The sequence below is a fragment of the Giraffa tippelskirchi genome, chromosome 13 (assembly GCF_054371585.1).
Source record: "Giraffa tippelskirchi isolate mGirTip1 chromosome 13, T2T-mGirTip1v1.2.pri, whole genome shotgun sequence".
Taxonomy (NCBI): domain Eukaryota; kingdom Metazoa; phylum Chordata; class Mammalia; order Artiodactyla; family Giraffidae; genus Giraffa; species Giraffa tippelskirchi.
The window spans coordinates 119,734,818-119,759,949 of NC_137287.1; the positions used below are offsets into that span (position 1 = coordinate 119,734,818).

General features: G+C 54.6%; 1 protein-coding gene across 6 annotated transcripts in view; it reads left to right on the forward strand.

Annotated features, from left to right (window-relative positions):
• Positions 1 to 25,132, forward strand: part of BCAS4 (breast carcinoma amplified sequence 4) — a 57,686-nt gene that overhangs the window by 18,355 nt on the left and 14,199 nt on the right. For 2 of the 6 annotated variants that reach the window (XM_081560321.1, XM_081560322.1), the window contains exons 3-5: positions 6,395 to 6,496; positions 12,468 to 12,602; positions 13,761 to 13,826. In XM_081560321.1, coding sequence (XP_081416447.1) covers positions 6,395 to 6,496; positions 12,468 to 12,602; positions 13,761 to 13,793 — 270 coding nt within the window. In that variant the 3' untranslated portion in view covers positions 13,794 to 13,826. Of the gene's footprint in view, positions 1 to 6,394; positions 6,497 to 12,467; positions 12,603 to 13,760; positions 13,827 to 21,346; positions 22,279 to 25,132 lie in introns of those variants that run through there. The other 4 variants (XM_081560319.1, XM_081560320.1, XM_081560323.1 and 1 more) reach the window with 3 other exon arrangements.

The following is a 25,132-nucleotide window of genomic DNA, read 5'->3' on the forward strand; positions in this document are numbered from 1 at the left end:
AGGTGTTGAATTCTGCCTGGAAAATTGGGGAGGCTTTGCAGAACAGGTGGTGATTAATTTGGGGTTTGAAAGAGGAACGAGAAGAATTCAGTTGCTGGGAGTAGGGGGTGGGGGTGGCAGGCATCCAGGCAGAGGGACGGGTCTGTGGGGGCGGTGTGCTGGGCGCAGCAGGACCATGTGGGCCCCAGCAGCAGGGGGATTGGGAAGGTGGTAGGGATGGGCGATCCTGGGACATCTTTGATCTCAAATCCCAGCCCATCTTCCTCCTGTGAAGAGAGACCCACTCTCCACCCATGATGAGAGCTCTGGATGGAAGCCCGCTTGGATAGACAGAGAGGGGCCCAGGCCTTACTAGCCTTAAAAACGCCAAGGCTTCCTGAAGCCTGGGTTTGTGTTGCCAGGAGGCCCAAGGTTGCATGCAGTATGGAGAAGGTCCTTTCTGAACTCAAAGTCTAGAGATGCATTGATGCAAAGATTTTAAATACAGAGGTCACAGGATGACCTATGGGCCCAATCCTGCCTGCAGACATGTTGGATGCTTCTGGGAAAAAAGAAAGGAGAACTAAGCGGCTGACATTTATAGAATGTCATGCAAAAAAAAAAATCTGAATTTCCGGCTTCTCTTGGAAAAGCAAAGATCTGTCTTCCACTCGCATTCCGCCACCCCTTGGGTGCTTTTTCTCACCTGGCCGGCATCAGCCAGAGACGGTAGTGGCCGCCCCCTGTGGAAAGCACACGTGCTCTGCAGCTAGTCACCGTCCCCGTGGGAGCCTCCCTGACTCCCCTGCCGCCTGCGGCATCCATCCTGCATGTATGTCTTTTGTGGTAGAGAAAATTTCTCTGTACTTCGGGCCCTACTGAAAGCAGGCACATAGCAAACAGACCAAGAGAGTCCTGTGTTTTAAGAAATGGAAGAGCGTGCACTTCTTCGAAAGTGAAGACTATTTCCCTGTGCTTATATGCAAATAAGCACGTCTACATCATAATAGAACACACCTAGTATGATGCCTTTGTGGCCCTTGGAGGCGTTTTTTTTTATTTTGCAGTCCCTACGAGGAGGCTCTGCGCTGATGCCATTTAGATTATAGAAATCCTCTCAGTCCCACCAGCTGATGGTTAGCTTATCCGGTGTGTCTGTGCTCAGGTGTCGTGGACTCCACGGTACAGAGAGAGATCTGTCCATCTAGTGGCCCTGGCTTGGGACCTCCTTTTTTCTTCTGATCCAAGCCACGGACGAATGGGGACCTGTGGGAGGCAGGCGATGTCATAGCACAGAGCGCTGCCCCCTGCTTTGGCCTTTGTGAACACCGATCAGGTTAGAGGCCCCAGAGAGGCTGGGCTCCTTGGTGCACAGTCCAGAGAGAAACACTTAGTTTCTGATGAAATCAGGCTATTGGAAATGAGAGTCCATCTTCCAGTCTGTTGTATTAAGTCCTCTGCCAGTCTGTCTCGGATCACTGTTGAGTAACCAGCATTCACACTGTGTGCTCATGACCTGTTCTGACCTCGGATATAATGCCTGTTGCCATCACCCCAAGCTCTGACTCTTCCCAATGTGAGGCCTTGTTCACAATATGTCACCTCTCTGTACCTTGATTTTCTCCTCTGTAAAATGGAGATGGTGGTTGGTTCTATGTATCTATGGCCGCATCAAACTGCCTCAAAACTTAGTGATGTGAAACAACCACCAGTTTATTATGTGGGCCAGGACAGGGCACAGAGGGTATGGTTGGTCTGAGCCAATGGGCACCTGCTGGGGTGAGGACGTCCAGGGTGGCTCCCTCCCTCACTTGTCTGATGTCGGCTGGGAGGGCTGGGTGGCTGGGGACTAGTTGGCCTAAGTCTCTTCCATACAGCCTCTCCTCATGGCCACTTGGGCTTTCTCATAGCATGGCAGTCTGGCCTCCCAGAGCCAGCATTCCAGCAAACAGAATGTAGAAGTCTCTGAAGCCTTGGGTATGGCAATTGCCACGGAGTCATTTCTGTCATATCTCCTTGGTCAAAGGAGTCACATAGCCTACCCATATCCAAAGGGAAAGGACCCCACTTCTTCATGGAAGGGATGTGTGGCCATCGTTCATCCACTGCAAATGGTACCCATCTCCAAAGAGTTATCATGAGGAATAAACAAGGCAGGGGTGTGCCCTTTACATCCGCTAGAATGACCAGAATGCAAAGACAGTAGCACGTGAGGATGAGGGTGTGGGGAAGCTGAAACTCCCCTTCACTGGCTGCTGGAAATACACAAGGGGACAGTCCCATGAAACACATAGCCGTTTCTTGTAAAGTCAGACATATACTGCATCCCTGCGGTTCTAATCCTAGATAATAACCCAAGAAAGAGGAAGACAAGAGTTCGGAGACTTGCAGATAAATGTTCATGGCAGCTTTGTCCATTGTACTCCAAACTGGAAAGAACCCTAGTATCTGTCAGCAGTTGTTAAGTCGTTTGAGTCTTTTGTGACTCCATGGACTGTAGCCCACAGATACTCTGTCCGTGGAATTTTCCAGGCAAGAATACTGGAGTGGGTTGCCATTTCCTTCTCCAGGGGATCTTCCTGACCCAGGGATGGAACCCACGTGTCCTGCATTGGCAGGTGGATTCTTTACCACTGAGCCATCAGGGAAGCCCCGGTCAGCAGTAGAATCCGGTAAATAGGGAATTCCCTACAGTCCAGAGGTTAGGACTCCATGCTCTCACTGCCAAGGGCTCGGGTTTAACCTCTGGTCAGGGAACTAGGATCCCACAAGCCTTGTGGCATTGCTGAAAAATAAAAAGAATTGAGTAAGTAAGCTGTTGTTTATTCATATGCTGGGATGCACAGACATGGAAGAGAATGACCAGCCATATACAACAACACGGGTGATTCTCACAGACATGCTGTTGAGAGAAAGAAGCTGGACACAGGAGTACTTCCTGTGTGGAGCTCTGTAATCTGAAGTTCAAAAACTGGCAAAACCAGTCCTTGTGATGGAAGTCAGATAGAGGTTAGCTTTGGGAGGGTGGTCATGACTGGGAGGAGGCTAAAGGGAGTCTTATAGAGCAAGGGATGTTCCATGCATTGGTCTGGTTCCACAGATGTAAACACATGTACCAACTCATCAAGCTGTTGGCTAAGGCCTGGGCTCTTTACTGTATATCATTTGCACTCAATTAATAATAATTTCTTAGCACGGTGCCTACTATGTCTTAAGTGACCCATGAATAGTAGCTACTGAGGTCATTCGCGTCGTCAGTTTCAAAGGAAATGGCAGAGCATGGGTAGTCATGCCACCCATGAGTTTATCCACGGAAACTAGATTTGTGAGGCTGCTCAGCTCAGTGCCCTTGGGGGCTTGGGCAGCTTGTCTGGGCCCTCCAAAACCCCAGTGGACTTGGGCCCACCTTCTGGTAGGGAGCGAACTCTCCCCTCTCTCACATAAGTGGAGGAAACTTCCTGTTGGCCTCGGCCCAGCAGTTGCATTTGGCATTGGCATGTGTTCTTAGGTCAAGTGCATTTGGCTCTCCTTTCTGGGCCCTGCGTCGTCCAGGACAGCCGCGTTTGCTCTGTGATAACCCCCTGCATCCGCTGCCCAGACTTCTGGGCTCCGGAGACCAGCTCTGGGGAGTGTAGATGACAGGCTCGCTGGTCCATAATCCTGGCTGGAGGTTCATCCCAGCAGAGGCTCGGAAAGCACTGATTCTTCCCTGCCATCTTTGTTCTTCTGAGCAGGAGGCACAAGCATGAACTCACATGTCTGTGATGTGATGATGTGAAGTGGGTTGGATGTAAGAAAAGAAATGTGTTCCTTTCCTTCCACTCCCCTAGAGGATGAAACAGTGTAGGGCGTGGCCACAGATGCCAGGTTGGGGAGACTTTAGGGAGTGGTGGGGGCTGTGGTTAACCCAAGGAGGCCATTGTCACCCAGCTCCAGCTGATGGTTGCCACATGGAACATGGGCTCAGTGTGGCTGGGGCCTTTGGTTTTTCACAAGAAGCTAGAGATCTGAGTTTCTAAGGGGAATGCCCGTAACTTTAGATCTTGGCACCTAGCTTGGTTGTACTTCTGGGGCTTTAAGCATGACACAGGCTGGCTCTGTGTGGGCCCGCTGGAACACATCTGGAGACCTCTGGTTTTCGCAGGTGGCCTCAGACCCAAAGAATCGACCATCTCCCACTTTGCAGCCTTGTGACCTTGCCCAGATGATGTGGTTTTTCTCAGTTTCATCACCTATGCAATGAGGTTGAAGAGCCAAAAGTTCCTGCCGCACAGGGTCTGATCCCAGCAAGTGATGAATGCTCCTGGGTGTTGGTGCCCCACCCCCCCTGGTTTTTGCCTTTTGGTTCCCAGCTTACTGGGAGCCCAGGGGAAGGCTTGGGGTTATTTCAGACGCCCTCCATTTTCCCCTCAAGGACCTGCAGGCTGCCTTCCGGGCAGGAGTGGACAGTTCCCCACTGCCCCCATTCTCAGCCAGTGGAGAGGCCTCTGCAGAGACGGGCCTTCCTGCTCTACCCACAGACCCTCAACCCTCCAGTTCCTGCAGATCCAGAGAAAGGCAGGGAGTGGTCCCTGCATCTCCTCTCTGCCACGTTCCCTTCACCCCATGGGTTGCTAGGACCAGTCCCTCCTGATGCTCACGTGTTTCCCCTCTTTAGAAATCAGCAGGAAAAAAAAGATCTGCCTTTGATCCCGGTGCTCCCGATTGACACGAGTTTCCTGTTCTTCACTGTATCTTAGCGATTTCTCCTGAGGTTAGCCTTGTTTGCTGACAAAAGTCCATCTAGTCAAAGCTATGGTTTTTCCAGTGGTCATGTATGGATGTGAGAGTTGGACCATAAAGAAAGCTGGGTGCCAGAGAATTGATGCTTTTGAACTGTGGTGTTGGAGAAGACTCTTGAGAGCCTCTTGGACTGCAAGGAGATCCAACCAGTCCATCCTAAAGGAGATCAGTCCTGAATATTCATTGGAAGGACTGATGCTGAGCTGAAGGTCCAATACTTTGGCCACCTGATGCAAAGAGCCAACTCATTGGAAAAGACTCTGATGCTGGGAAAGCTTGAGGGCAGGAGAAGGGGATGACAGAGGATGAGATGGTTGGATGGCATCACCGACTTAATGGACGTGAGTTTGAATAAACTCCAGGAGTTGGTGATGGACAGGGAAGCCTGATGTGCTGCAGTCCATGGAGTTGCAAAGAGTCAGACACGACTGAGCAACTGAACTGAACTGAACTAGCCCTGTTGAGGGACAGGCTTCTCTCTAGACATTCAGCCTGGGGAACAAGGGAGGATATTGAGCACTTTTCCCTATTCCAGCTGACAAATGCAGGTGCCTGCGGGAGCTCCAGCATAGGCTTGGAGCTTGGCTGAAAACAGGTTGCCAGATGACCCCACACAAGCTAGACCAGACTTGGAAGGGCGTGGGAATCAGCATTAGGCTTCCTCCAGGGGATCTGGATCCTCCTTAGCACCTGAGAGTCATATGTATACTGCCTCTCTGAATGATGAGGACATGGTAACATGGAAATTGTATCTCTCTCTCTGTCTAACACACACACACACACACATTAAAGGATTAGGCTTGGTCCTCTTTGCTCTGAAGGAAAATGGAGGCTTAAGTGTCCGATCTCACGGATCAAGAGAAAGATACAACTTCCCAAACTTCACAGTCACTTTTGGGGCCCTTCCAAGCAGAACAAACTTAAATGAGATGCATGATGTGCAAGAATACTTCACATAGTGGCTACACATAGGAAGCACCGTGACAATGAGATTTGTGGTGATCACCGTTAATGTTAATGATTATTATTAACTCTTCTCATTAAGGCTTTCCCAGTGGCTCAGACAGTAAAGAATCTGCCTGTAATGCAGGAGACCTGAGTTTGATCCCTGGGTCAGGAATATCCCCTGGAAAAGGGAATGGCAACCCACTCCAGTATTAGTTTTAGTGGAACAAAAACTTGACTTTGCTCAACTTTAATTTAGGGGAGAGATTTTGATTCTTTCCATTTGGTCCAGTTCAGTGGTTAATAAAATAAAGATACTTAGTTTGAAGCTGGTGCTGTTTTGGATGTTTGCAGGGGACAGTTAATTCCCTTCTCCAGGGGATCTTCCCAACCCAGAAATCGAACCTGAGTCTCCTGCATTGCAGACAGATTCTTTACTATCTGAGCCACCAGGGAAGCCCAATTAATTTGTAGCTCAGTAAATCATACGTGGTTGGGTCTGGGTCCCCAAGGGCAGTGACATCAGTCCCCACCTGGGACTCTGGGTCATTCCTGGGCCTGTCCCTGGGCAGGATGGCATTCGGGGTCTCGGCCACTGGCAGGGTCTCTACAGAGCCTGGCCACCCCCAGAGCAGGCGGAAGCAAGGTCCAGGGCAGAGGGCCTCACAAGCTGTTCTGTTCCCTGCAGATCAGGAGCGACACCTCACAAATCTTGGAAGAAAACATCCCCCTCCTTAAGGCCAAGGTGGTGGAAATGCGTGGCATCTACGCCAAAGTGGACCAGCTGGAGGTGAGTCCAGGGTAATTAACTTTCTTTGTGAGTCTGTGGACTTGTTCTGGTTCTTCCATCCTCTCTCCCAAGATGCTGATCTGGCGTTGATAGTGTTAGGCCTTAGACCCAGTGGAGGGGGTGGGTGGCAAAAAGGGGCCTACATGGTATTTTTTTAATGTAACAAATATGAATTTATATAAAGAATCTCATTTTAAAATTGGGGTACTTTCTATAAAAACCTGCTTTCAAGCTGCTTTTTGTTATTTGTTTATTTTTGGCCATGCCACGCAGCTTGCGAGAGCTTAGTTCCCCGACCAGGGATTGAACCTGGGCCCCGGTTGTTCAAGTGTGGAGTCCTAACCACTGGACCACAAGAGACATCCCTAAGCGGCTTTTGGAAATTGAGCAGTTCTCAGAACTCTGGGCCCATATTTCTTTAGATAGTCTGATCTGTTTACTTTTTAAGGTATAAATACATAAAGTGTACACATCCTAAGTGTACAATTCAGTGAATTTTAACGTGTATAAATCCCCATGGGGGCTTCCCCGGTGGCTCAGTGGTAAAGAATCTGCCTGCAATGCAAGAGTCACAGGAGATGCAGGTTCAATCCCTAGGTTGTGAAGATCCCCTGGCAGAGGGCATGGCAACCCACTCCGGTATTCTTGCCTGGAGAATCCTATGGACAGAGGAGACTGGCGGGCTACAGTCTGTGGGGTTGCAAAGAGTCAGACACGACTGAAGCGACTGAGCATGCATGCGTAAACCCCCACATGAAGCTGACCCCGATTGAGAAACTGAACCTTTCCAACCCCTAGACTGCGTTCTGGTAGAACTGGCGCAGCTGCCCCTCAGATGGGGCACGTGCTCTATATTTCACCACAGTCCCCACCTGGCCCTATTGCCTCACTGCTGACTTAGTTCACCTGCCTTTTGTCTGTGCGGCCACTGGGCTGAGGTGCATGGTATCTCATTTGCTCTCGGCTGCACTGAGAGTCCGCACCCTCCGCTTCCCACCTCCCAGAGGAGGAGCACGAGTTCCGAGAGGCCAGCCTCTTCCCAGGGATCACACGGCTGATTCCACGAAGCGGGGGCTTCAGTTCACATCCACGAGAGCCCAGGCTTTTACTCAAACTGGGGCCCTTGGGTCAGGCTCCTGGCTCCTTGCGCAGTGAAAGCCTGGGAGGCTGGAAGAGCCTGCAGTGTAACAGTGGTGGCCTGGACCGAGGGGACATGAGCCCCTCCAGTCTGCCCAGGAAGGGAGCCCAGCACGGGGCCCTGGAGTTCACAGAGAATTAACATTCTTGTCAGCAGAGAAGGAGGCAGGAATATAATTAAAACTTTGCCCTTGGAATAGCTGATTCATTTGAATTTTATTCCACACGTTTGAAGGAGGACAGAAAAACGCAAAGATGTGCAGCCCTGGTTCTTGCCTTTCTTGGGCCGCCCCAATGCTCGAGACCCGTTTTCTCCTCAGTATTCAGTCTTCTAACACTTACTGAGGACCTACTAGATGCCGCTGCGGGCCCTCACAGTGAGAAAGACGGAGTTCAAGGCTGTGGTTCCTGCCAGGAGAAACAGCAACAGTGTGACCATTGTGTTTCCCGGGGCTGCTGTGACAAGTTGTCACAAACATAGTGGCTTAAAACAGCATGAATTAAGCATCTTAAAGCTCCAGAGGTCAGCAGTCTGAACCGTGGCAGCAGGAGTCAGCAGGGCCGGCTCCCTCTGGGGGAGAATTCCCATCCTGGCCTTTGCCAGCTTGCATCTCTCAGCTCGTGGCACCTACCTCCATCTTCAGAGCCCCTGCGCAGCATCTTCCAGGCTCTGTCCTCCTCTGCCTCTCCTGATGCTGTCTTATAAGGACCCCCGTGATTACCAGGACAGTCTCCCCAGCTCAGGATCTTTTTCACACCTGCAGAGTCCCTTTGGCCATGGAAGGTGATACGTTCACAGGTTCTGGGAATGAGGCTGGGGACCTTTGGGTGGGGTCATTACTCTGCTGCCCATATTCACCAAGGGTGACTTCAGAGGTGCGTGCTCTGGAGGGCAGTAGTGACCGAGGAGTGGACGCTACAGGCCCTGGTGGGTGAGTAGAAGGAGCTGTGTTGGGTGGGAGGGGCAGGTGGGCGGCACGGCCGGGGTAGAGGCTCGGCGGTGGGAGGCTCCAGGCTCTGGGCACCAAGGAGATAATGGATCAGAAAGATCCATCAGAAACAACCAGAAGGATCTGGGAAGGCCAGGTTACAGGGGTGAGGGGGGTGATGACCAGAGCGGGGCTGGAGAAATTGAGCCGCAGGATCCTGGGAGATGCCAGCAGGGTCCAGGACTGCCCTGGGCACCCAGGAATTAGAAGATCAACCCCAAGCCACTCCTCCTTGTCCTCTGGGAACAGCCGGAGCTGAGAAGCAACTCTCCCCTCCCATGGGGTGTGCCTGTTCAGGCTGCCGCAGTCCCCACTCTGACCTAGAGTCTGCCACCATCGAGGCCCAGTGGCATTTGCCTCCTGTCAGCCCCCTGGGCTGCTGTTTCCCTTAGAGCAGAGAGCGAGTTCTCTGCAACTGGGCCCTAGTTAGAAAGAAGAAAAACTATGTTGGTCCAAGAGGATCATGAATTTCAAGGCAAATGGGAGACTCCGTATTTCCCGCTGAGCTACGTTCGACACAAGACGTAGGATCTGATCAGAACCCAGGGTTGCCCTGAGGCAGATGGATTCCAGAGCTAGACCGCCTGGGGACTGTTTTTTGTTTGGGGTTTTGTTTCTTTTTTAATTTTTTGACTGCGCCATGCGGAATTTCAGTGCCCTGACCAGGGATCAGAGCTGTGCCCACTGCATTGGGAGTGCAGAGTCTTATCCACCGGGCCACCGGGGATGTCCCGGATCTGTGCTGCCGGCCACTCACTCCCCTCTCGCCGTCAGCTTCCTCCTCTAGGTGGGGTGTGTCGTTGTGAGGGTGTGAGGCCGGCCCCTGGCATCCTGCAGGTGCTCCGGGAGGACAGGCTGTCACTGTGGGGGTGCCCACAGGCTGAGAGCCGGGATCCAGTGCCTGCTCATCACTCTGCCCAGTCAGCTGGGGGCTCCAGGGAGCCCAGGACCACTCTGCTCCCATATCACTGTGACCCACTGGGGGCGGGGAAGCTTGAGAACCGTGGGGGTGACCTCAGGCAAGAAAAAACTAAGTTACTGAGCAACTGCTGTGAGCCAGGGACTCTAAGTGCTTTAGATGAAAGAACTTGCTTACCCTTCACAGCAGAGCAAGGTCCTGGTATCGCTCCTGTTTTATAGAGCAGTTGAGGCACAGAGAGGTGAAGTGATTTGCCCAGGGTCACACAGCTGGGGAGTGGTGGAGCTGGGATTACAGAAGTCTCTGCTCCCGACCCCTCCTCAGTGCTGGGCGCTGGCACCCTATCTGGACCTGGGCCTGCTCTGAATCCAGGGGCCTTTGTCGCAAGGATTCAGGCACATCAGAACTCACACCTGTATTTTAAGACGATGTGACTATCCCTTCTTTCTCACCCCCCCTTCCCTTCTTTCCTTCCTTCCCGTGCTTCTGATAATAAAAGTGGTTCGTTTTTACTGTAGAGACAATTATGTGGAAGTCACCTCTGCTCCCAAGGGTGCTCACAGTCCCCAGCCGCCTCCATCTGTGCCCTCTCCTCCCATCTCCGTGTGGATGCCCGTCAGGATCGTCCCATTCCCCCCGTCAGCTTTCCTGGCCAGGTTCGGCCTCTCCCTGGCCGCGGCCTGGCCAGCCTGCCCTCCCTGGCAGGCGTTTTGGAGGCGGATCAGACCTCGTGAGCTCACATTCCTCAGCGTCCCTCACACTCCCCACCACAGCGGCATTAACGCAGGGAGCGTAAAATTGGAATCGGCTGCAGGGAGGGACTGCAGGACTTTCTTCTGTGCTTTATAGCCAGATGTGCCAGCCGGTGAGGCCAGGGGAAGCAGCCCGGCTCAGGGCTCCTCGTCTCCCCCTCCACCCAGCACACACACACAGACACACACACGATGTGCCTTATTCAGAACCTTTCAGCTCTGCCCTTGCTGGAGCCGCACAACAGTGCTGCCATCCTGGGTTCATCCAGTGTCTTTTTGCTAAGGATGCAGTCATTCATTTATTCATTCACTCTTGCATCTATGCCTTCATTCCTGTGTGTGCATTCGTGCATATATGCATTCATACGTGCATGCATTATTCATGTGTGCCTTCATTCACGTGTGCACGCCTTCATCCATGCATCCATGCATTCATTTACTCACGCATGCATGCATTCATGCCTCTGCCATCCATCTGACCAGGCCCTGGTCGTGGCCTTGTGAACAGCACTGACTCAGCACCTGCTCTTCCAGAACTCACGTTCTGGAAGGAGATGGACCCTGAACCAGCAGACAGGAAGTTGAGAGGGAGAGGAGAGCTAAGAAGACGGGGACTGGGCAGCTCTGTGGTGGGGCTGTGTTAGCCTAGGTGGTCGGGGAAGGCCCTTCTGTGGAGGGCACAGCGTACCCAGGGCCTGGGAGACAAGCAGGGTGCACCCCATGGAGAAGAGAGAGGTGCCCGGGCATGGAGAGAGCTGCTGCAAAGGCCCTGAGGAGAGTGAGGCTAGTTTTTGAGGAACCAGAGGGAGGTTTGGGTGGGACACAGGGAGAGGGCAGAGCCGGCGCTGGGCCTTGCTGGGTGGGCGGGCCTGGGGCTTTCCATCTGCGGAAGGGAGGCTCCCCCATGGGGCCTGGCGCTGAGAGGGTCTCCGGCCTCTTCCTGGTGCAGGAAAACCTTCTACATTTTCCTTTCGGAACAGAGAGGCCCACAGAGGGGAGGCTTGTCTGAGATGGACCTGGAGTCGCCACCTTTGGCGGCCTTCCTGGGTGTATGAGCTGTGCACGCACAGGTGACACATGCAAACACATGCACACGTACACACAACACACACAAACACATGCACACAAACGCAGGTACAGATGCTGATGCACGTGCGCCCAGCACACAGGCACAGCAGAAGTCGCAAACCAGTGGGCCTGCACAGCCTGTTTTTAAACGTTCTAGATTTATTGCTAACATTGTTAAAAACTAGACATTTTTCATGAAATCTAAATGTCCTGTTTTTTCTTTTTAAATGACGTTATCTGGCATTAATTGAGCTCTTAATATGCCCTGGGCACTAAACTGCTGAGCAGGGTTGATATTGTTATAATTCCTGTTTCACAGATAATAAAATTGGGGGTAATAGAAATGAAGTGACCTGGCAAAAGGCATACGACCAGTGAGTGGTAGACCCTGGATTCTAGTCCAGCGGGTCTGACCCCAGCCTTCTCTTTTCTCTTCTCAATATTGGAGGTTTTGCAGTAGAGCCGCAAACTGAGTGACCCCCAGGGGCCAGGGACCTGGTATTCCAGCTCACCCAGCCTATACTCACCTGCCTGCCCCTTGGCAGTTTCTGAGTTTGAGACTCCCCAATACCCATCAAATACTAAACCAAGCAATTTCTGGAAATTCCCTGGTGGCCCAGGGATTAGGACTCCACGCTTCCACTGCCGGGGGCACAGGGTTGATCTCTGGTCAGGGAGCTAAGAGCCCGCAAGCTGCGCAGTGTGACCAAAAAAACAAAAGAGACCGATTTCTAAAAACTTCATTTTTCATAAAGAAGGTCGTGCAGCCTGAGTCCCCTTCTCTGCTGCTGCCTGGCTGTGTGACTTTGGGCAGGTGGTCCGACCTCTCTGACCATTGGTTTCTCCCCTCTGTAAAATAGTCTAAACAGGGTCACTCGGGGGAGAAGGGCAAAAGAGAGGAGTGGAGGCTCGCCCGGCTGGGGCCCCAAGAGGGGGCGTCACTGTTACTGGCAGGGTTTCTGAAGATGCTCCCAGCAAGGCACCAGTGAGCCTGAGGTCTCCGGAGCCTGGCGCCTGTGGGCCGGGTGAGAGGGAGGCTGGAGGCAGTGGCTGCTGGCCGCCGAGGGAGGCAGCCGTGGCATCTCGTCTCTCTACTCCCCCGACAGGCCTTTGTCAAGATGGTCAGACACCACGTCTCCTTCCTGGAGGCCCACGTGCTCCAGGCCGAGCGGGACCATGGGGCCCTCTCGCAGGCCCTGCGGAAGTGGCTGGGCTCCTCGGGGCTCCCCGCGCTCGGGAACGTGAGTATCCCCACCCCACGACCCCCTCCCAGACCCCGGGGCGGGCCGGGAGAGAGGCACTGGAAGTGGGAGTTCAAAGGGCACGGCTGGCTTCTGCAGATAGGAAGCAGCGTCTGGCTGGCTGGTGGGGGCCTGGCTGGGTGGCTGGGGCGTCGCAGACCCTCCTTTGGGTGCCCCCGTGTGCCCTGAGCGGTGGTGCCATGGCTGCCCACCCCCTCATCCACCGTTTAGTAAGTGTCTGCTGTTTGCCAAGCACAGCTCTGTCTGAAGTTCCCGTGCTGATTAGAAACAGCTCCTGTCCCTTCCCTCCGCATCTGAGGCTCAGGGCCATTTCCAGAATTCAGGTGGGGTTCCCCATCCCAGGGCACAAGTCAGCCTCCAGCAGACCAGAAGGGCAGGGCACAGTGGGAGGGGCAGCGAGCCCACAGCTGGCCAAGGCCTCTCCCTCCCAAACTGCTACTTCCTTGCAATCCTCCCTATGCAAAAGGGAGGGTCCTTGTGCCCTTTATACTGGTGGAAAAACTGCTGTGGGCTGCTTAGCTGCTTGCCTGCAGGTAAGGGACTGGCCCAAAGCCCGTAGCAGCTGGATCGTGGCATCAGAGTTCATGGTCTCAGAATTCTTACTGATCCTTTAGAGCCAAAGTTAATGTCACCTCCTCTGAGAAGCCCTCTGGGATTGCCCCCTCTTCAGACAAATGCGTTCTCTTGTGCCTTCCAATGACAGTGAAGTTGAGAGCAGCCTCCTTGGTCCTCCTGTCCCTCAAGTCATGGTGACTATTGCAGGGTGACCAGGAGCCCCCCAGTCACACGGTGCTCTGCCCACCGATGACTCAGAAGCACCATGGAGGAGGAAGGACAGAGGTCCTGGCTGCCTGCTGTCTGCAGCAGGTGTCCTAACGGTGGGGCCTGCTGGCTCCTTGGTCTCTGCACTTTACAGTCTTTTTCTATAACCTGCACAGCTGGCCCTTTGTGGCTGGCACCATTGTCTTCCTTTAGTGGCAAGGCTTGGAGGGGAGAGTCAGGCATCCAAGGTTGGTGCTGGGGCTGGAACTCAGGCCCACAGGGCTGTGGAATGGGGTCCCCTGCCCACTCCTGCTGCAGGATCCCATCGGGGTGTGGCTGGGCACGCTGGGACCTGCACCCTCTCATCTCTACCAGACTCGGGGGGCCCCCCAGCCCTACCTGTGGTGACTTGTTCCAGGAAACGCGTCCCAGCCAGGACTGGTGAGTCATTCAGCAACCCCGGTGTGTTGATCCTGGCCCCGGGAGGGCTTTACGTGGTCCAGGGGATGCGGGCAAGTGTGCGTACGCACGAGTGCAAACCCGAGGGTTTCCAGGGCTGCGCCTGCACCCCAGGCACCAGCTGGGGGGGCTCTTCCAGATAACAGTCATCACTGCTCGCCCTGGGGCCCAGACCCGCCAGCATCCCGCAGCCCATCCGGTGAGGGAGGGCTAGTCATCAGATGAGGAAACTGAGGCACCGAAGGGTCAAACCGCTTGCCCACCCAGAACGTGGTGGAGCTGCAATTTGAACCTGTAGAGCTGGCGCTCTGCAGCGCCTGGTCCTGCTGGGTCTCTCTGGGCCCGGTTCTGACCGCTGCAGCTGCAGTCTGTGGTGGGGGTCCTTGAAGAGCCCCCACATGGGTCCCCATTTCTTCTGTCTGGAAGAACCCACCCAGCCTGGGTTCCACGCTGTGTCCAGTCGGTTCCCCTCCATCCCTGCCAAGGTGGATGCCTCACTGACCACTGCCCTCACCCTCGGAGACCACACGGGCCCCCCCTGGCAGCGAGGAGCCCTCTGGATTCTGCCTTCCTGCGACTCACCCTCCTTGCCCCATGCAGTGAGGGGCTGGGGTGGGTCAGGGGCTCTTGGCTGAGGGTCCCACCCCTACTCCTTTGGAAGGCCACCCCCTCAAAGGAAATGGGCTGCTCATCGCTGCCCCCAGGCCCTCCTGGAGTCAGAGGGGGCCTCCCTCCTGGGGCCCAGGGAGGAGGCCCTCTGCCCTCACCCCCTGGAGCTGGGCAGGGGCCTTTGGGGGGGGTTGCCCCCCTCCCTGCTCGGCCATCTGCTGGCGCAGGCGTTCCTGGGGAGGGAGAGGGACGGGGAGAGCCTGGGTCTGCGGTTCTGCTAACTCTGCCAGCGCCACCTGCCCTCCTGGCCTCCTTTCTTCTCCTTTTCTCTCCCTCACTTTGCAGCTAAAGTGGGGAGGCCAGGAAGGGCGCAGGGCACTGGGCCAGGGTCTCCTAGCACACCAGGGATGGGGCCAGAAAACCCCCCTGCCCCCACTGCCCCCTGCCCGTGTGACTCGGTGCTGGCCGAGGCCTGGGCCAGCCTGGGGATGCCAGCTGAGTGTCCCTCCTTGTCACGCGCTCCCCTCGAAGGCTGAGCCTTTGGCCTCCGACTTGAACTGCTGGAGAAGCGCGTGGTCAGTGCCCAGACCGGGGTGAGGGCTGGCCTGGCGCCCTGGGCCCTCTGTGCCCAGACATAAAAATGTACACACTTCCAGGCTTCAGTTTTAACACTAACGCACATATGAATATTTTCATGGTACAAAAGTTCATATTTCCACGCTGTGCGGCATGAAAGTTTTCCATTATGCTTTTATGTTGATTCTTACAATGCTGCAAACCTTTAACTCGGAATCGCACCTCTCTTTGGCTATGGCATTTTTTAGCTGTGTGACCGTGGGCGAGTCTCTTAGCCTCTGCAGGCCTCAGATAGCTTACCTGTCCGTTATCATGGGCTTGATCATGAAACAGTCTGTCTGCTACAAACCTGGTTTCGATTTGATGTGCGATGAAGAGGGCCTCCTCCACTAAAGCAGTGGGAACAAAAAAGAAGAAAAAGAGTCCAGGACTCTCACATGGAGGGTTCTGAGCATTGGTGGGTCTGCGAAGTCAGCTGCTCCTTTAAATAACGGTTCAGGACAGACTGCATGAGCCGTCTGGGGTGAGCAGGTTTTGTGGTGCTGGTGACAGAGAGCACGCCCTGCAGTGCCAGCTGCTGTTCTCAACCCCAGCACCCCACAAGGGAGGTGCTATTTTTAATCCCGGCCAGGGAACTGAGGCACAGAGAGGTTTAGTCACTTAGCCAGGGCCACACAGCTGAGCATCAGGATAGGAATCTACATTCTTAACTCTATCCCTCATTATCTTGGGAGAAAGCCGTGACCTCCTACTCCAGGAGAACAGAGGCAGTGACCAAATCCTCAGAAAACTCAGTAGCTGGACATTTCTAAAGAGGGCCTGGCTTGCTCTGAGGGAGCCAGGGGTGACCTCTAAGGAAGGGCCACATAAGCTGAGACCCGGACAGTGAGGGAGAGCAGGCTGAAGTCAAAAGCAGGGATGTTCCCAGCAGTGGGGATGGCAGGCACAGAGGCCCTGGGGTGGGACGAGCTCGGGTCCTGAGGAACAGCAGTGAGTCCTGTGTGGGGAGCCGGAAAGGGTGTAGGAGACGAGGTGGGGGGCAGCCTGGACAAAGCAGGGGTCTCGAGCCACAGAGCGGGGGCCGACCACTAGTCTAAGGGCGGCAGGGAGACGGGAGGGCTCACAGCCAGGGAGTGACTTGGTAAGTGTGCTCTGCTTTAGGGAGTTTCCAGGGCTCTTCTCTACCCTGAGCTCAGGCTGGCATTCGGGGTCAGCGCTGTCTTGTTTAGACTTGACCACGAGAGCCGAGCCGGGCGCGGGCGTGCCCTTCAAGCTTCAGAGTTCAGCTGTTAGAACTGCGTTTCCTTGGCCTGGAAACACCGCATGCTGTGCCTGGAGCTCCCTGAGACCCTTGCCTTGCTGGGTCTTGGGGCCTTTGTCTGATTGGAGAGAGAACAGGGGCTCTCAGGGGGCGCCCAGGTCTCCCGGCGTGTGTCTGGTCCCGGAGACCCTGCCTGAGGAGGCGGCCCCCCTGCCTGCATACACAGGGCCCCTCACATCTGGAGATCGTTTCAGGCACATGTGGGAGTGAAAGTGAGACGGGGCTGCAGGCATGTGGCCTTGGAGGGGCGTGGAGGGCATGCCAGAGGTCGCCATGTCCCCCGGGTCCAGGTCCCGGTGATGGCCGAGCGCCTGCCATGGGTGTCCCGACCATGCCAGGCCCTCTGCTCGGGGCCTGCACCCAGAGGCACAGAACAGCCTCGCTAATTTGTTGTAAGCCACTGTTTGTTTTCCGCCAAACCAAAACATCTTGTTCACGAGGTGTCATTTTGATTAATTTCCCAATGGATAACAGCATAGCGTTTTCCAAGGAAGGCTCTCTGGCTAAGAGCAAAACCACTTGGGACCAAGTCCTGACACGGCACAGAGCAGGCTGCCGGGGTGGATGGTGGCCTGGGCTCGACTTGGGGCTGCCCGGCCCACCTGTTCACCCCACACCTGCCCACGGGGCGATCTGGTAACACAAATGGGTGTGTTCCGCCAGGTGTGAACAGTAGGGAGTGGTGCGGACTGTGGCAAATTGCAGAGCCCCTGCCCTAATGATAGGGGTAGTGAATTTCAGAAGCAGTCTTTGGAGAAACGGGGTCAAGGAGGGCCAGATTTTCCTATTTGGGGGAGCACACTGGGCATGTGGAGTTTTATATGAATCTTCTAATGTCTAAAAGTCAGCAACTAATTTTTCTCACTGTTAAATATTTGAGGGGGGGGATGTGTTATGCCTTGGGTCACCCCCAGCACACTCCCCAGCTCTGGATTTGGGGCTGATGGCTGGTATCCCAGAGCCCCCCCCCCTTCAGAGGCATTTGGGACCAGGGAAGAGGGGAAAGCCTGTGGCGTCTTCCTCCACTTTGCACCAGCCCCAGCAGGGGCCCTCAGCTTTCTGCAACAGTGTGATGAGCAACGTTTTATTGGGCGTCTACTCTGGCTCCACGGAGAAGGCAATGGCACCCCACTCCAGTACTCTTGCCTGGAAAATCCCATGGATGGAGGAGCCTGGTAGGCTACAGTTCACGGGGTCGCGAAGAGTCGGACACGACTGAGCGACTTCACTTTCACTTTTCCCTTTCATGCACTGGAGAAGGAAATGGCAACCCACTCCAGTATTCTTGCCTGGAGAATCCTAGGGACGGCGGAGCCTGGTGGGCTGCCGTCTATGGGGTCGCACAGAGTCGGACACGACTGAAGTGACTTAGCAGCAGCAGCACTCTGGCTCCAACTATGGTAGTTGTATTGCGTACTTTCAGGCTTCCCTGGTAGCTCAGCTGGTAAAGAATCCGCCTGCAATGTGGGAAACCTGGGTTGGATCCCTGGGTTGGGAAGATCCCCTGGAGGAGGGCATGGCAACCCACTCCAGTATTCTCAACTGGAGAGTCCCATGCACAGAGAAGCCTGGCGGACTGCAGTCCATGGGGTCGCACAGAGTCAGACACAACTGAGCGACTAAGCACGCACAGCGCATTGAGTACTTTCATTAAGGACTTTCTGTTCCTTGTCTCTGTGCCTTCCCATAACAGTCCCAGAGGTAAAGGGACCTGAGGCTCAGAGAGGGCCATTCACTCACCCAGGGTCACACAGCATAGGCAGCAGAGACAAGATCTGACCCAACTTTGACCTTTTTCAGGGTCTCTCCCTTCTCTCTGTGATCTTCCCAAGTGCAGGAACCACAGCCTAGATGGTGGAGGTTGCAAACTGGAGATCCCTGGGCCCAGTCTGCCCCACCAACATGTGTTCTTTGGCCAGCTTGGTATATGTACATGTTTAATTTGAATTAGCTGCCAGCATCTAAAAAAGGCAATTTTACATAAGAATGTCGACCTCTGGCTTCTCTTGAGAAAGCAGAAGGGGGACTTCCCTGGTGGTCTGGTGGCTAAGATTCTGCACTCCCAATGCAGGGGGCCCAGGTTTGATCCCTGGTCAGGGGACTAGATCCCACATGCCATGACTGAGACCCGGTGCAGCCAAATAAAATATAAAAAGGAGAAAGCAGAGGTCGCCCCCCCCACCTCCCGCCCCGAGCAGCACCCCTGCTGATCCACCATCTGGCCCACGTCACCCTTTGTCATTACCTGCCTGTTGGCACTTGAGTTTCCTACTGGGTCGAGCGCCTAGTAGGTGTTTAATAAACGTTAATCAGCGGATGCTCTGAAGGCGTCCATGGCCCTTGGAGGCCCCCTCCCCCCGGGTCCCTCGGGGCGGGGGTGGTCCCCAGACAGTGGAGAGCTGGGCTGGACAGGGCCCACGTCTGCCCGTCTCCCCAGCGGCCTGGGGCCGCCTCCTGTGCTTCCCTGGAGGTGGTGGAGGCTGTGGCCGGAGCTGCCCCGCCCAGGCCCGCCTGCAGGCGTCCTCGGTGCCAGGCGTGGCGCTGCCCCGCCCCCCTGCCGTCCGCCCACCCCGCCCCCAGCTCGCCCCTCCCCGCCCGGCCCTGGGAGGCAGGCAGGCTCTGCCCCGCCCTCTCGCTGTGCCCAGTTCCCCCGGAGGGGTGACTCCCGGAAGGAGGCCCGGCCTGGCTGGGCCTTTATCTCGGGGCTGGAGGCCCAGCGAGGCCGCCGCACAGAGAATGTGGAGGAGATCCCATGGCGCCTTCTCCGGGTCCTGGAGCGGCCTCTCCTCCTCTGCCCCGTTGTCCCTTGCCGGGAGAAAAATGCAGCCCGAGCAGATGGCAGATATTAATGCAGCAATGGAGGCGAGGGGCGCTGGGTCCCCAGCCCCTCAGCAGGCTCGCTTTCCCCGAGTTCCTCAACACTCACACTTTAACGGATCTTGTTTGAGTCCAGATATTTGGTGGCAAGGGTACCAGGGAGGGACAGAGGGCTGCTGGCCGGCTGTTTTGGGAATCAGATTTTTTTTAAGTGTTACATATTTGTTTAGCTTTTGAGCGGGGAGGAAGTTCCTTTCCACAAAGAGGAGTGTTTATTTGGGGCAGGGGGCACTGTTGCGGCCCACGTGGGAGCACCCCAACTTCTCCATGGTTGGCAGGGCACAGCGCCCTGTCTCCTAACACCAGCACCATCAGGCCGTACCCGTGAACATCCCCGAGCCTGGTGCTGCCTCGTGGCCCATCCCTTGGCCTGGTGGACACTGTCTCTGGTCTTTGCTCATGCTGGTCCCCTGCCTGGAATACCCTGCCTGCTCCCTGCTTGGCGCTGATTATTCGTCATTCAAGGCTAAGTTGAGCATCACCACCTCTGGGAAGCCATCTAGATTGCCCCAGGCAGCGTTCCTCTGGGCTCCCCAATCCCCTGTTCCTTCCCCTGTCGGCACAGCACCTTGGGGAGTCATCTCTGTTTTCACCTGTCGTTCCCCAAGACTGAGAGTTTCTCAAGGGTAAGGACTGCCTTCCCTTTGACTTAACAGTAGTATTTATGACGACGTTGGTGCCAGCGGTGAGTGTTCCTTGGTCTCTCCTTTGGGTCGACCTAAGCTAGCACTTCACCGGCCCTAGCTCGGTTCATCTTCATGTCCACCTGTTCCATGTGTTCAGTCGCTTAGTCGTGTCTGACTCTTTGTGACACCATGGACCCCCAGGCTCCTCTGCCAGCCTGGGTCCAGTCTGCGCCTGCCGCCTGGGCAGCGCCAGGGACACCTCCTGCCTCTCTCAGAGCCCGGAGGTCCTTGTTGGACATAAGCAGGACCACAGTTGGTGGGGTGGGGGTCCTGCAGAGATGTGCTTAGCATGCAGGAGACTCTGGTGGGGGCGCTGTTGGTGATATCGGCGGTGAGCTGGGCACTAATGGATGCAGAAGTGATGGCTCTGGCCCCTGCCCCAGCTCATGCTCACCCTGGAGAGTAAACTCAGCGGCAGGCGTTACAGCAGATAACTATGGGTGGGGTGCATGCTTCTGGCTCCTGTGCGCGGCAGAAAGGGGGAAGAGGGGCTAGGAAGGGGCTGTGGGAAGAGGCGGTGCCCGATGTGTGGCATCAGCTTGGCACTGGGTGACATGGCGGTCCTGAGCGAGGCAGGCCCTGACAGAGCACCAGCAGCTCCCATCCGCAACTGCAGGTGGCAGGTGACGTGATGGATGGAGGGTCCCTCCTGGTGTAGGAACCCGTGTGATGCCTGTAGCTGGCATTGAGGCATCTGGAGAAAGTGTGATCCCTTTAATACCTAAGGAGTTCGTGAACTTGGCTCCATTCATGGTCAGCTTTCTGCCCGGAAAATAAACCACGTCTCATTAAGCAGTAAATTCATCCAGGTGCCTGTTCCAGCTGATACCATCACACCTTGTCACGTTGTAATGTCAAGGCCAGAGCTCCTGTTACTTGGCGAGTCCTAGTAACTAACCTGGGAAACTTGGTCGAAGAGTGAGGAGTCAGAGCAGGGAGGGGGCCGGTGCAGGGATGGCCCTAACCGATCCCCACGTGGGAGGCAGCCCCTGGTGACCTGGGCCGGGGGTCTCAGCACTGTGGCTCCAGCGCTGCCCTGTCCCCTGCTGCGTCTGGCGGCTCCTGGCTGGCTGGACCTGGCTCGAGAGGCCCTGGGCACCGCTCCCAGGAGTGTGTATGAGGAGGGGCGGGGGGCAGGCGGGACTCAGATGACAGCAGTCGTTGCTGGGGGGGCGGAAAGGGAGGCCGTGGGCCAGGGGGCTGGTCTCAGTGCCGGTGCCCGGTGTGGCCCCAGAGATCTGTCCCTGTCTGCCCAGGAGGCGTTCCTGAGCATCTCCTTTGAGCCTGGTCACCTGGGTGATGATAAGCCACGCCTTTTAGGGGCTGAGAAGCGTGCTGGATAGTTTTTGAGCATCGTTGGGAGTTAAAAATCAAAGTAGTATCAGAACTGGCTTCCACAATTGTGATTTAGTTTAAATACTCATGTTTTTGAGAGTCCCTTGGACTGCAAGGAATCCAACCAGTCCATCCTAAAGGAGATCAGTCCTGGGTGTTCGCTGGAAGGACTGATACTGAAGCTGAAACTCCAATACTTTGGCCACTTGATGCAAAGAGCTGACTCATTGGAAAAGACCCTGATGCTGGGAAAGATTGAGGGCAGGAGGAGAAGGGGACGACAGAGGATGAGATGGTTGGATGGCATCACTGACTCGATGGACATGAGTTTGAGTAAACTCCGGGAGTTGGTGATGGACAGGGAGGCCTGGCGTGCTGTGGTTCATGGGGTCGCAAAGAGTCGGACACGACTGAGCGACTGAACTGAACTGAACTGAACTCATGTTTTGAAACAGAATTCATTTAACACTTAAAAAAACACAGTGTTGTAAAACTGTACACCTGAGCTGTTCACAAGCTAATGACATCATTTAAGAAAATTGAAGGGTCTGACATTTGCAGCAAGATGGATGGACCTAGAAACTGTCATACTGAGTGAGATCAGTGAGACACATCATTATATCACTTATATGTGGAATCTAAAAAATAAGGGAGGTACAAATGAATGTATTTGTAAAACAGAAGTAGAGTCGAGGATATAGAAAACAAATCTATGGTTACCAGGGCATAAGGTGAGGAGGGGTAAATTGGGAGATTGGGACTGACATATACACCCTGCTGTATATAAAACAGATAACTAATAAGCACCTGCTATATACCACAAGGAACTCTACTCAGTACTCTGTATTGACTTGTATGGGAGAAGAACAAAACAAAACAACAAAAAAAGTGGATATAGGTGTATGTATAACTGATTCACTTTGCTGTACAGCAGAAACTAACACAACATTGAAAATCAAGTATAGTCCAATTTGAAAAGAAAAAAAAAAATCAGAGGGCAGTAATAAATAATGAGATTCTCCAGCATTCATTGAGGAGTTACTGTTTTCTAAGTGCTTTGGGGGTATTTGGGTGAAACACGCTATGAGGTAGAAACTGTTATTGGCCCTGTTGGCAGATGAGAAGAATGAGGCACAGAGAGGTTAAGCACCTTGGCCAAGGTCACACAGCTGGACAGAGGGACTACTGCCATCCGAGGAGCCTGGAACGGGGCACCATTCACTGCGTGGGGGGAGGGGTCTTGCTCTCAGCACGGGCAGCTCCAAGAGGGCTTTGGAGGGGATGTTGAGAGCATGGAAAAAGTCTACAGACAGTAAGTGCTGGAGAGGGTGTGGAGAAAAGGGAGCCGTCTTACACTGTTGGTGGGCATGCAAATTGGTGCCACTACTATGGAGAACAGTATGGAGACCCCTTAAAAAACTAGGAATAAAACTGTCATATGACCCAGCAATGCCACTACTGGGCATACACCCTGAGGAAACGAGAATTGAAACAGACACATGTACCCCAGTGCTCATTGCAGCACTGTTTGCAGTAGCTTGGACGTGGAAGCATCCTAGCTGTCCATCGACAGATGAATGGATAAGGAAGTTGTGTTACATGTACACAGTGGAATAGTACTCGGCTATAAAAAGGAACACTTACTTGAGTCAGTTCTAATGAGGTGGATGAACCTAGAGCCTATTATACAGAGTGAAGTAAGAAAGAGAAAGACAAATACCGAATGTTGGTACATATGTATGGAACCTAGAAAGACAGTGCTGACGATCCTGTGTGGGACCGCAAGCATGACACAGAGGGAGGAGAGGGTGGGGTGATCTGGGAGAATAGAATTGAAATGTGTGCGTTACCAGAGGTGAAACAGGCCGTAGGAGTTTGATGTGTGATGCAGGAGGCCAAAGCTGGTGCTCTGTGCCAACCTAGAGTGATGAGGTGGGGAGCAAGGTGGGAGGGGCATTCAAAGAGGAGGAGACGTGTGTACCTATGGCCAGTTTGTGTTGATGGCAAAAACCATCACAATATTGTAAAGTAATTATCCCTCAATTACAAAAAAAAGTGCCAGTGGGAGGTCCTCGGTGACCCCTGCCTTCACTCCCACCCCCGTCCCCACAGGCGGCTTGAGCTACTTCAGAGGCAGTGGGCAGGTGATAGGAAGCTTTTACGGCCTGGCCCCAAGCCCCCCAGGAGGCCCCAGAAGGTGAGCTCGGCCTCCAGCCCACCCCGGTTTGTCGTTCTCCAGAGCGTGTGGGTAGGGTGGGCTGGACAGCGTGGCCCGGCCTGCAGGGTATTGCCTGGCTGCTGTCCCGTCTGCCTTGGGCTTCTGCTCCCGGAGACCTGGAGAGCTTGTGCCTGGCGGCCAGCCCGCCCATCCCCTCCTCCCCTTAAGTCTCCCCTTCTGTTCCCCTGAAGGCCTTGGCTGCCCCAGGAGCCACCACGTAGGCAACCCCAGCCCTTGACCCCATTCTTCCGTAGCCCCTGGGCCGGGCTTGACTCCTTTGATGCCAGCTCTCCGCCCACCACCTCCCTTTTCATTCATTCATTCAACAAATACTTATCATCCACCACCTCTGTGAGCCAGATGCTGTTTCAGGTCCTTGGACCTGGGGGGGGGGGGCAGAGAACGGTCCCGCCCTCCAGCAGCCGATAGTCTAGTGGAGCGTAGGAAGTGCCTCCTGGGGAAGCAGGAGGTGAGGGCGGGGGCTGACGTGGGTCTGGGGGCAGGAGGTGGTCAGAGAAGGCTCCCTGAGAAGGAGACGTGGAGCACCACAAGGTCCCGGAGGAGGTAAGGAGGGGATGTGCAGTTGTCTCAGGCAGGAGCGGGGAGGCGAGGCCTGGTGCGCGGTGTGTTGGAGCCGGAGGTGAAGGTGGGAGGAGTGGGTGCAGCAGGTTGTGGGCTCCATGCAAGGACGGGGCCCTGGAGGGTGTCGAATACAGAGGGAGATGCTGAAAGGGCAAGGCTGGAGGTCAGAAGGTTGGAACTGCTGGGGTGGTCCAGAGGGAGACACTGGGGGCCTGGACTGGGGGCCAGCGTGGAGGTGGGGAAACGTGTGTGTGTTTGATTGAAGTTCCTCATTGACACAGAGATTCACATGCAGTTATAAAAAAGAATAGAATAGAAAGCGCCCTTGTACACTTTGCCCAGTTTTCCCCAGTGGTAACATTTTCCAAAACTGTGGTACAACATCACAAGTGAGATTTAGACCTTGATACAGTCTGTTGCTGCTCTTGAATCTCCCTGGGTTTTGGGGGTTTTTTTTTGGCTACATCACATGATGTGGGATTCTAGTTCCCTGCGTTTGTGCTCAGTCGCTGCGACTGAGCCTCTTTGTGACCCCGTGGACTGCAGCCCACCGGGCTCCTCTGTCTATGAGACTCTCCAGGCAAGAATACTGGAATGGGTCGCCATGCCCTCCTCCAGGGGATCTTCCCAGCCCAGGGATGGAGCCCGCATCTCTTGTTTCCTGAGTTGGCAGGCGGGTTCTTTACCACTAGCACCACCTGGGAAGCCCCAAACCCGGCGCCCCCGCCTGCCTTAGAGGGAGTCTTAACCACTGGAAGCCAGGGAAGTCCCTTGGGTTTCCCCCGTTTCACCTGTACTCGCTTGTATGTGTTTTAAGTTCTGTACAGTTGGATCTGTTCTGTATAGTTCTGTTCTGAGGTTCCTGTCTCCTCCGCCACAGGACTGGCTGAACAGTCACAGCCCCAAAGGGGTTTCTCACGTCCTCCTGTGACCACCTTCACCTTTGCTCCCCAATCCCCTCCCCAACTCCTGGCAGCCACCAGCCTGTCCTCCATTTCAAAATTTTTGCTATTTCAGAAGTGTTCTATAAACGGAATCATACAGTGTGTCACCTTTGGGGACTTGCTTTTCTTGCTCAGCATAA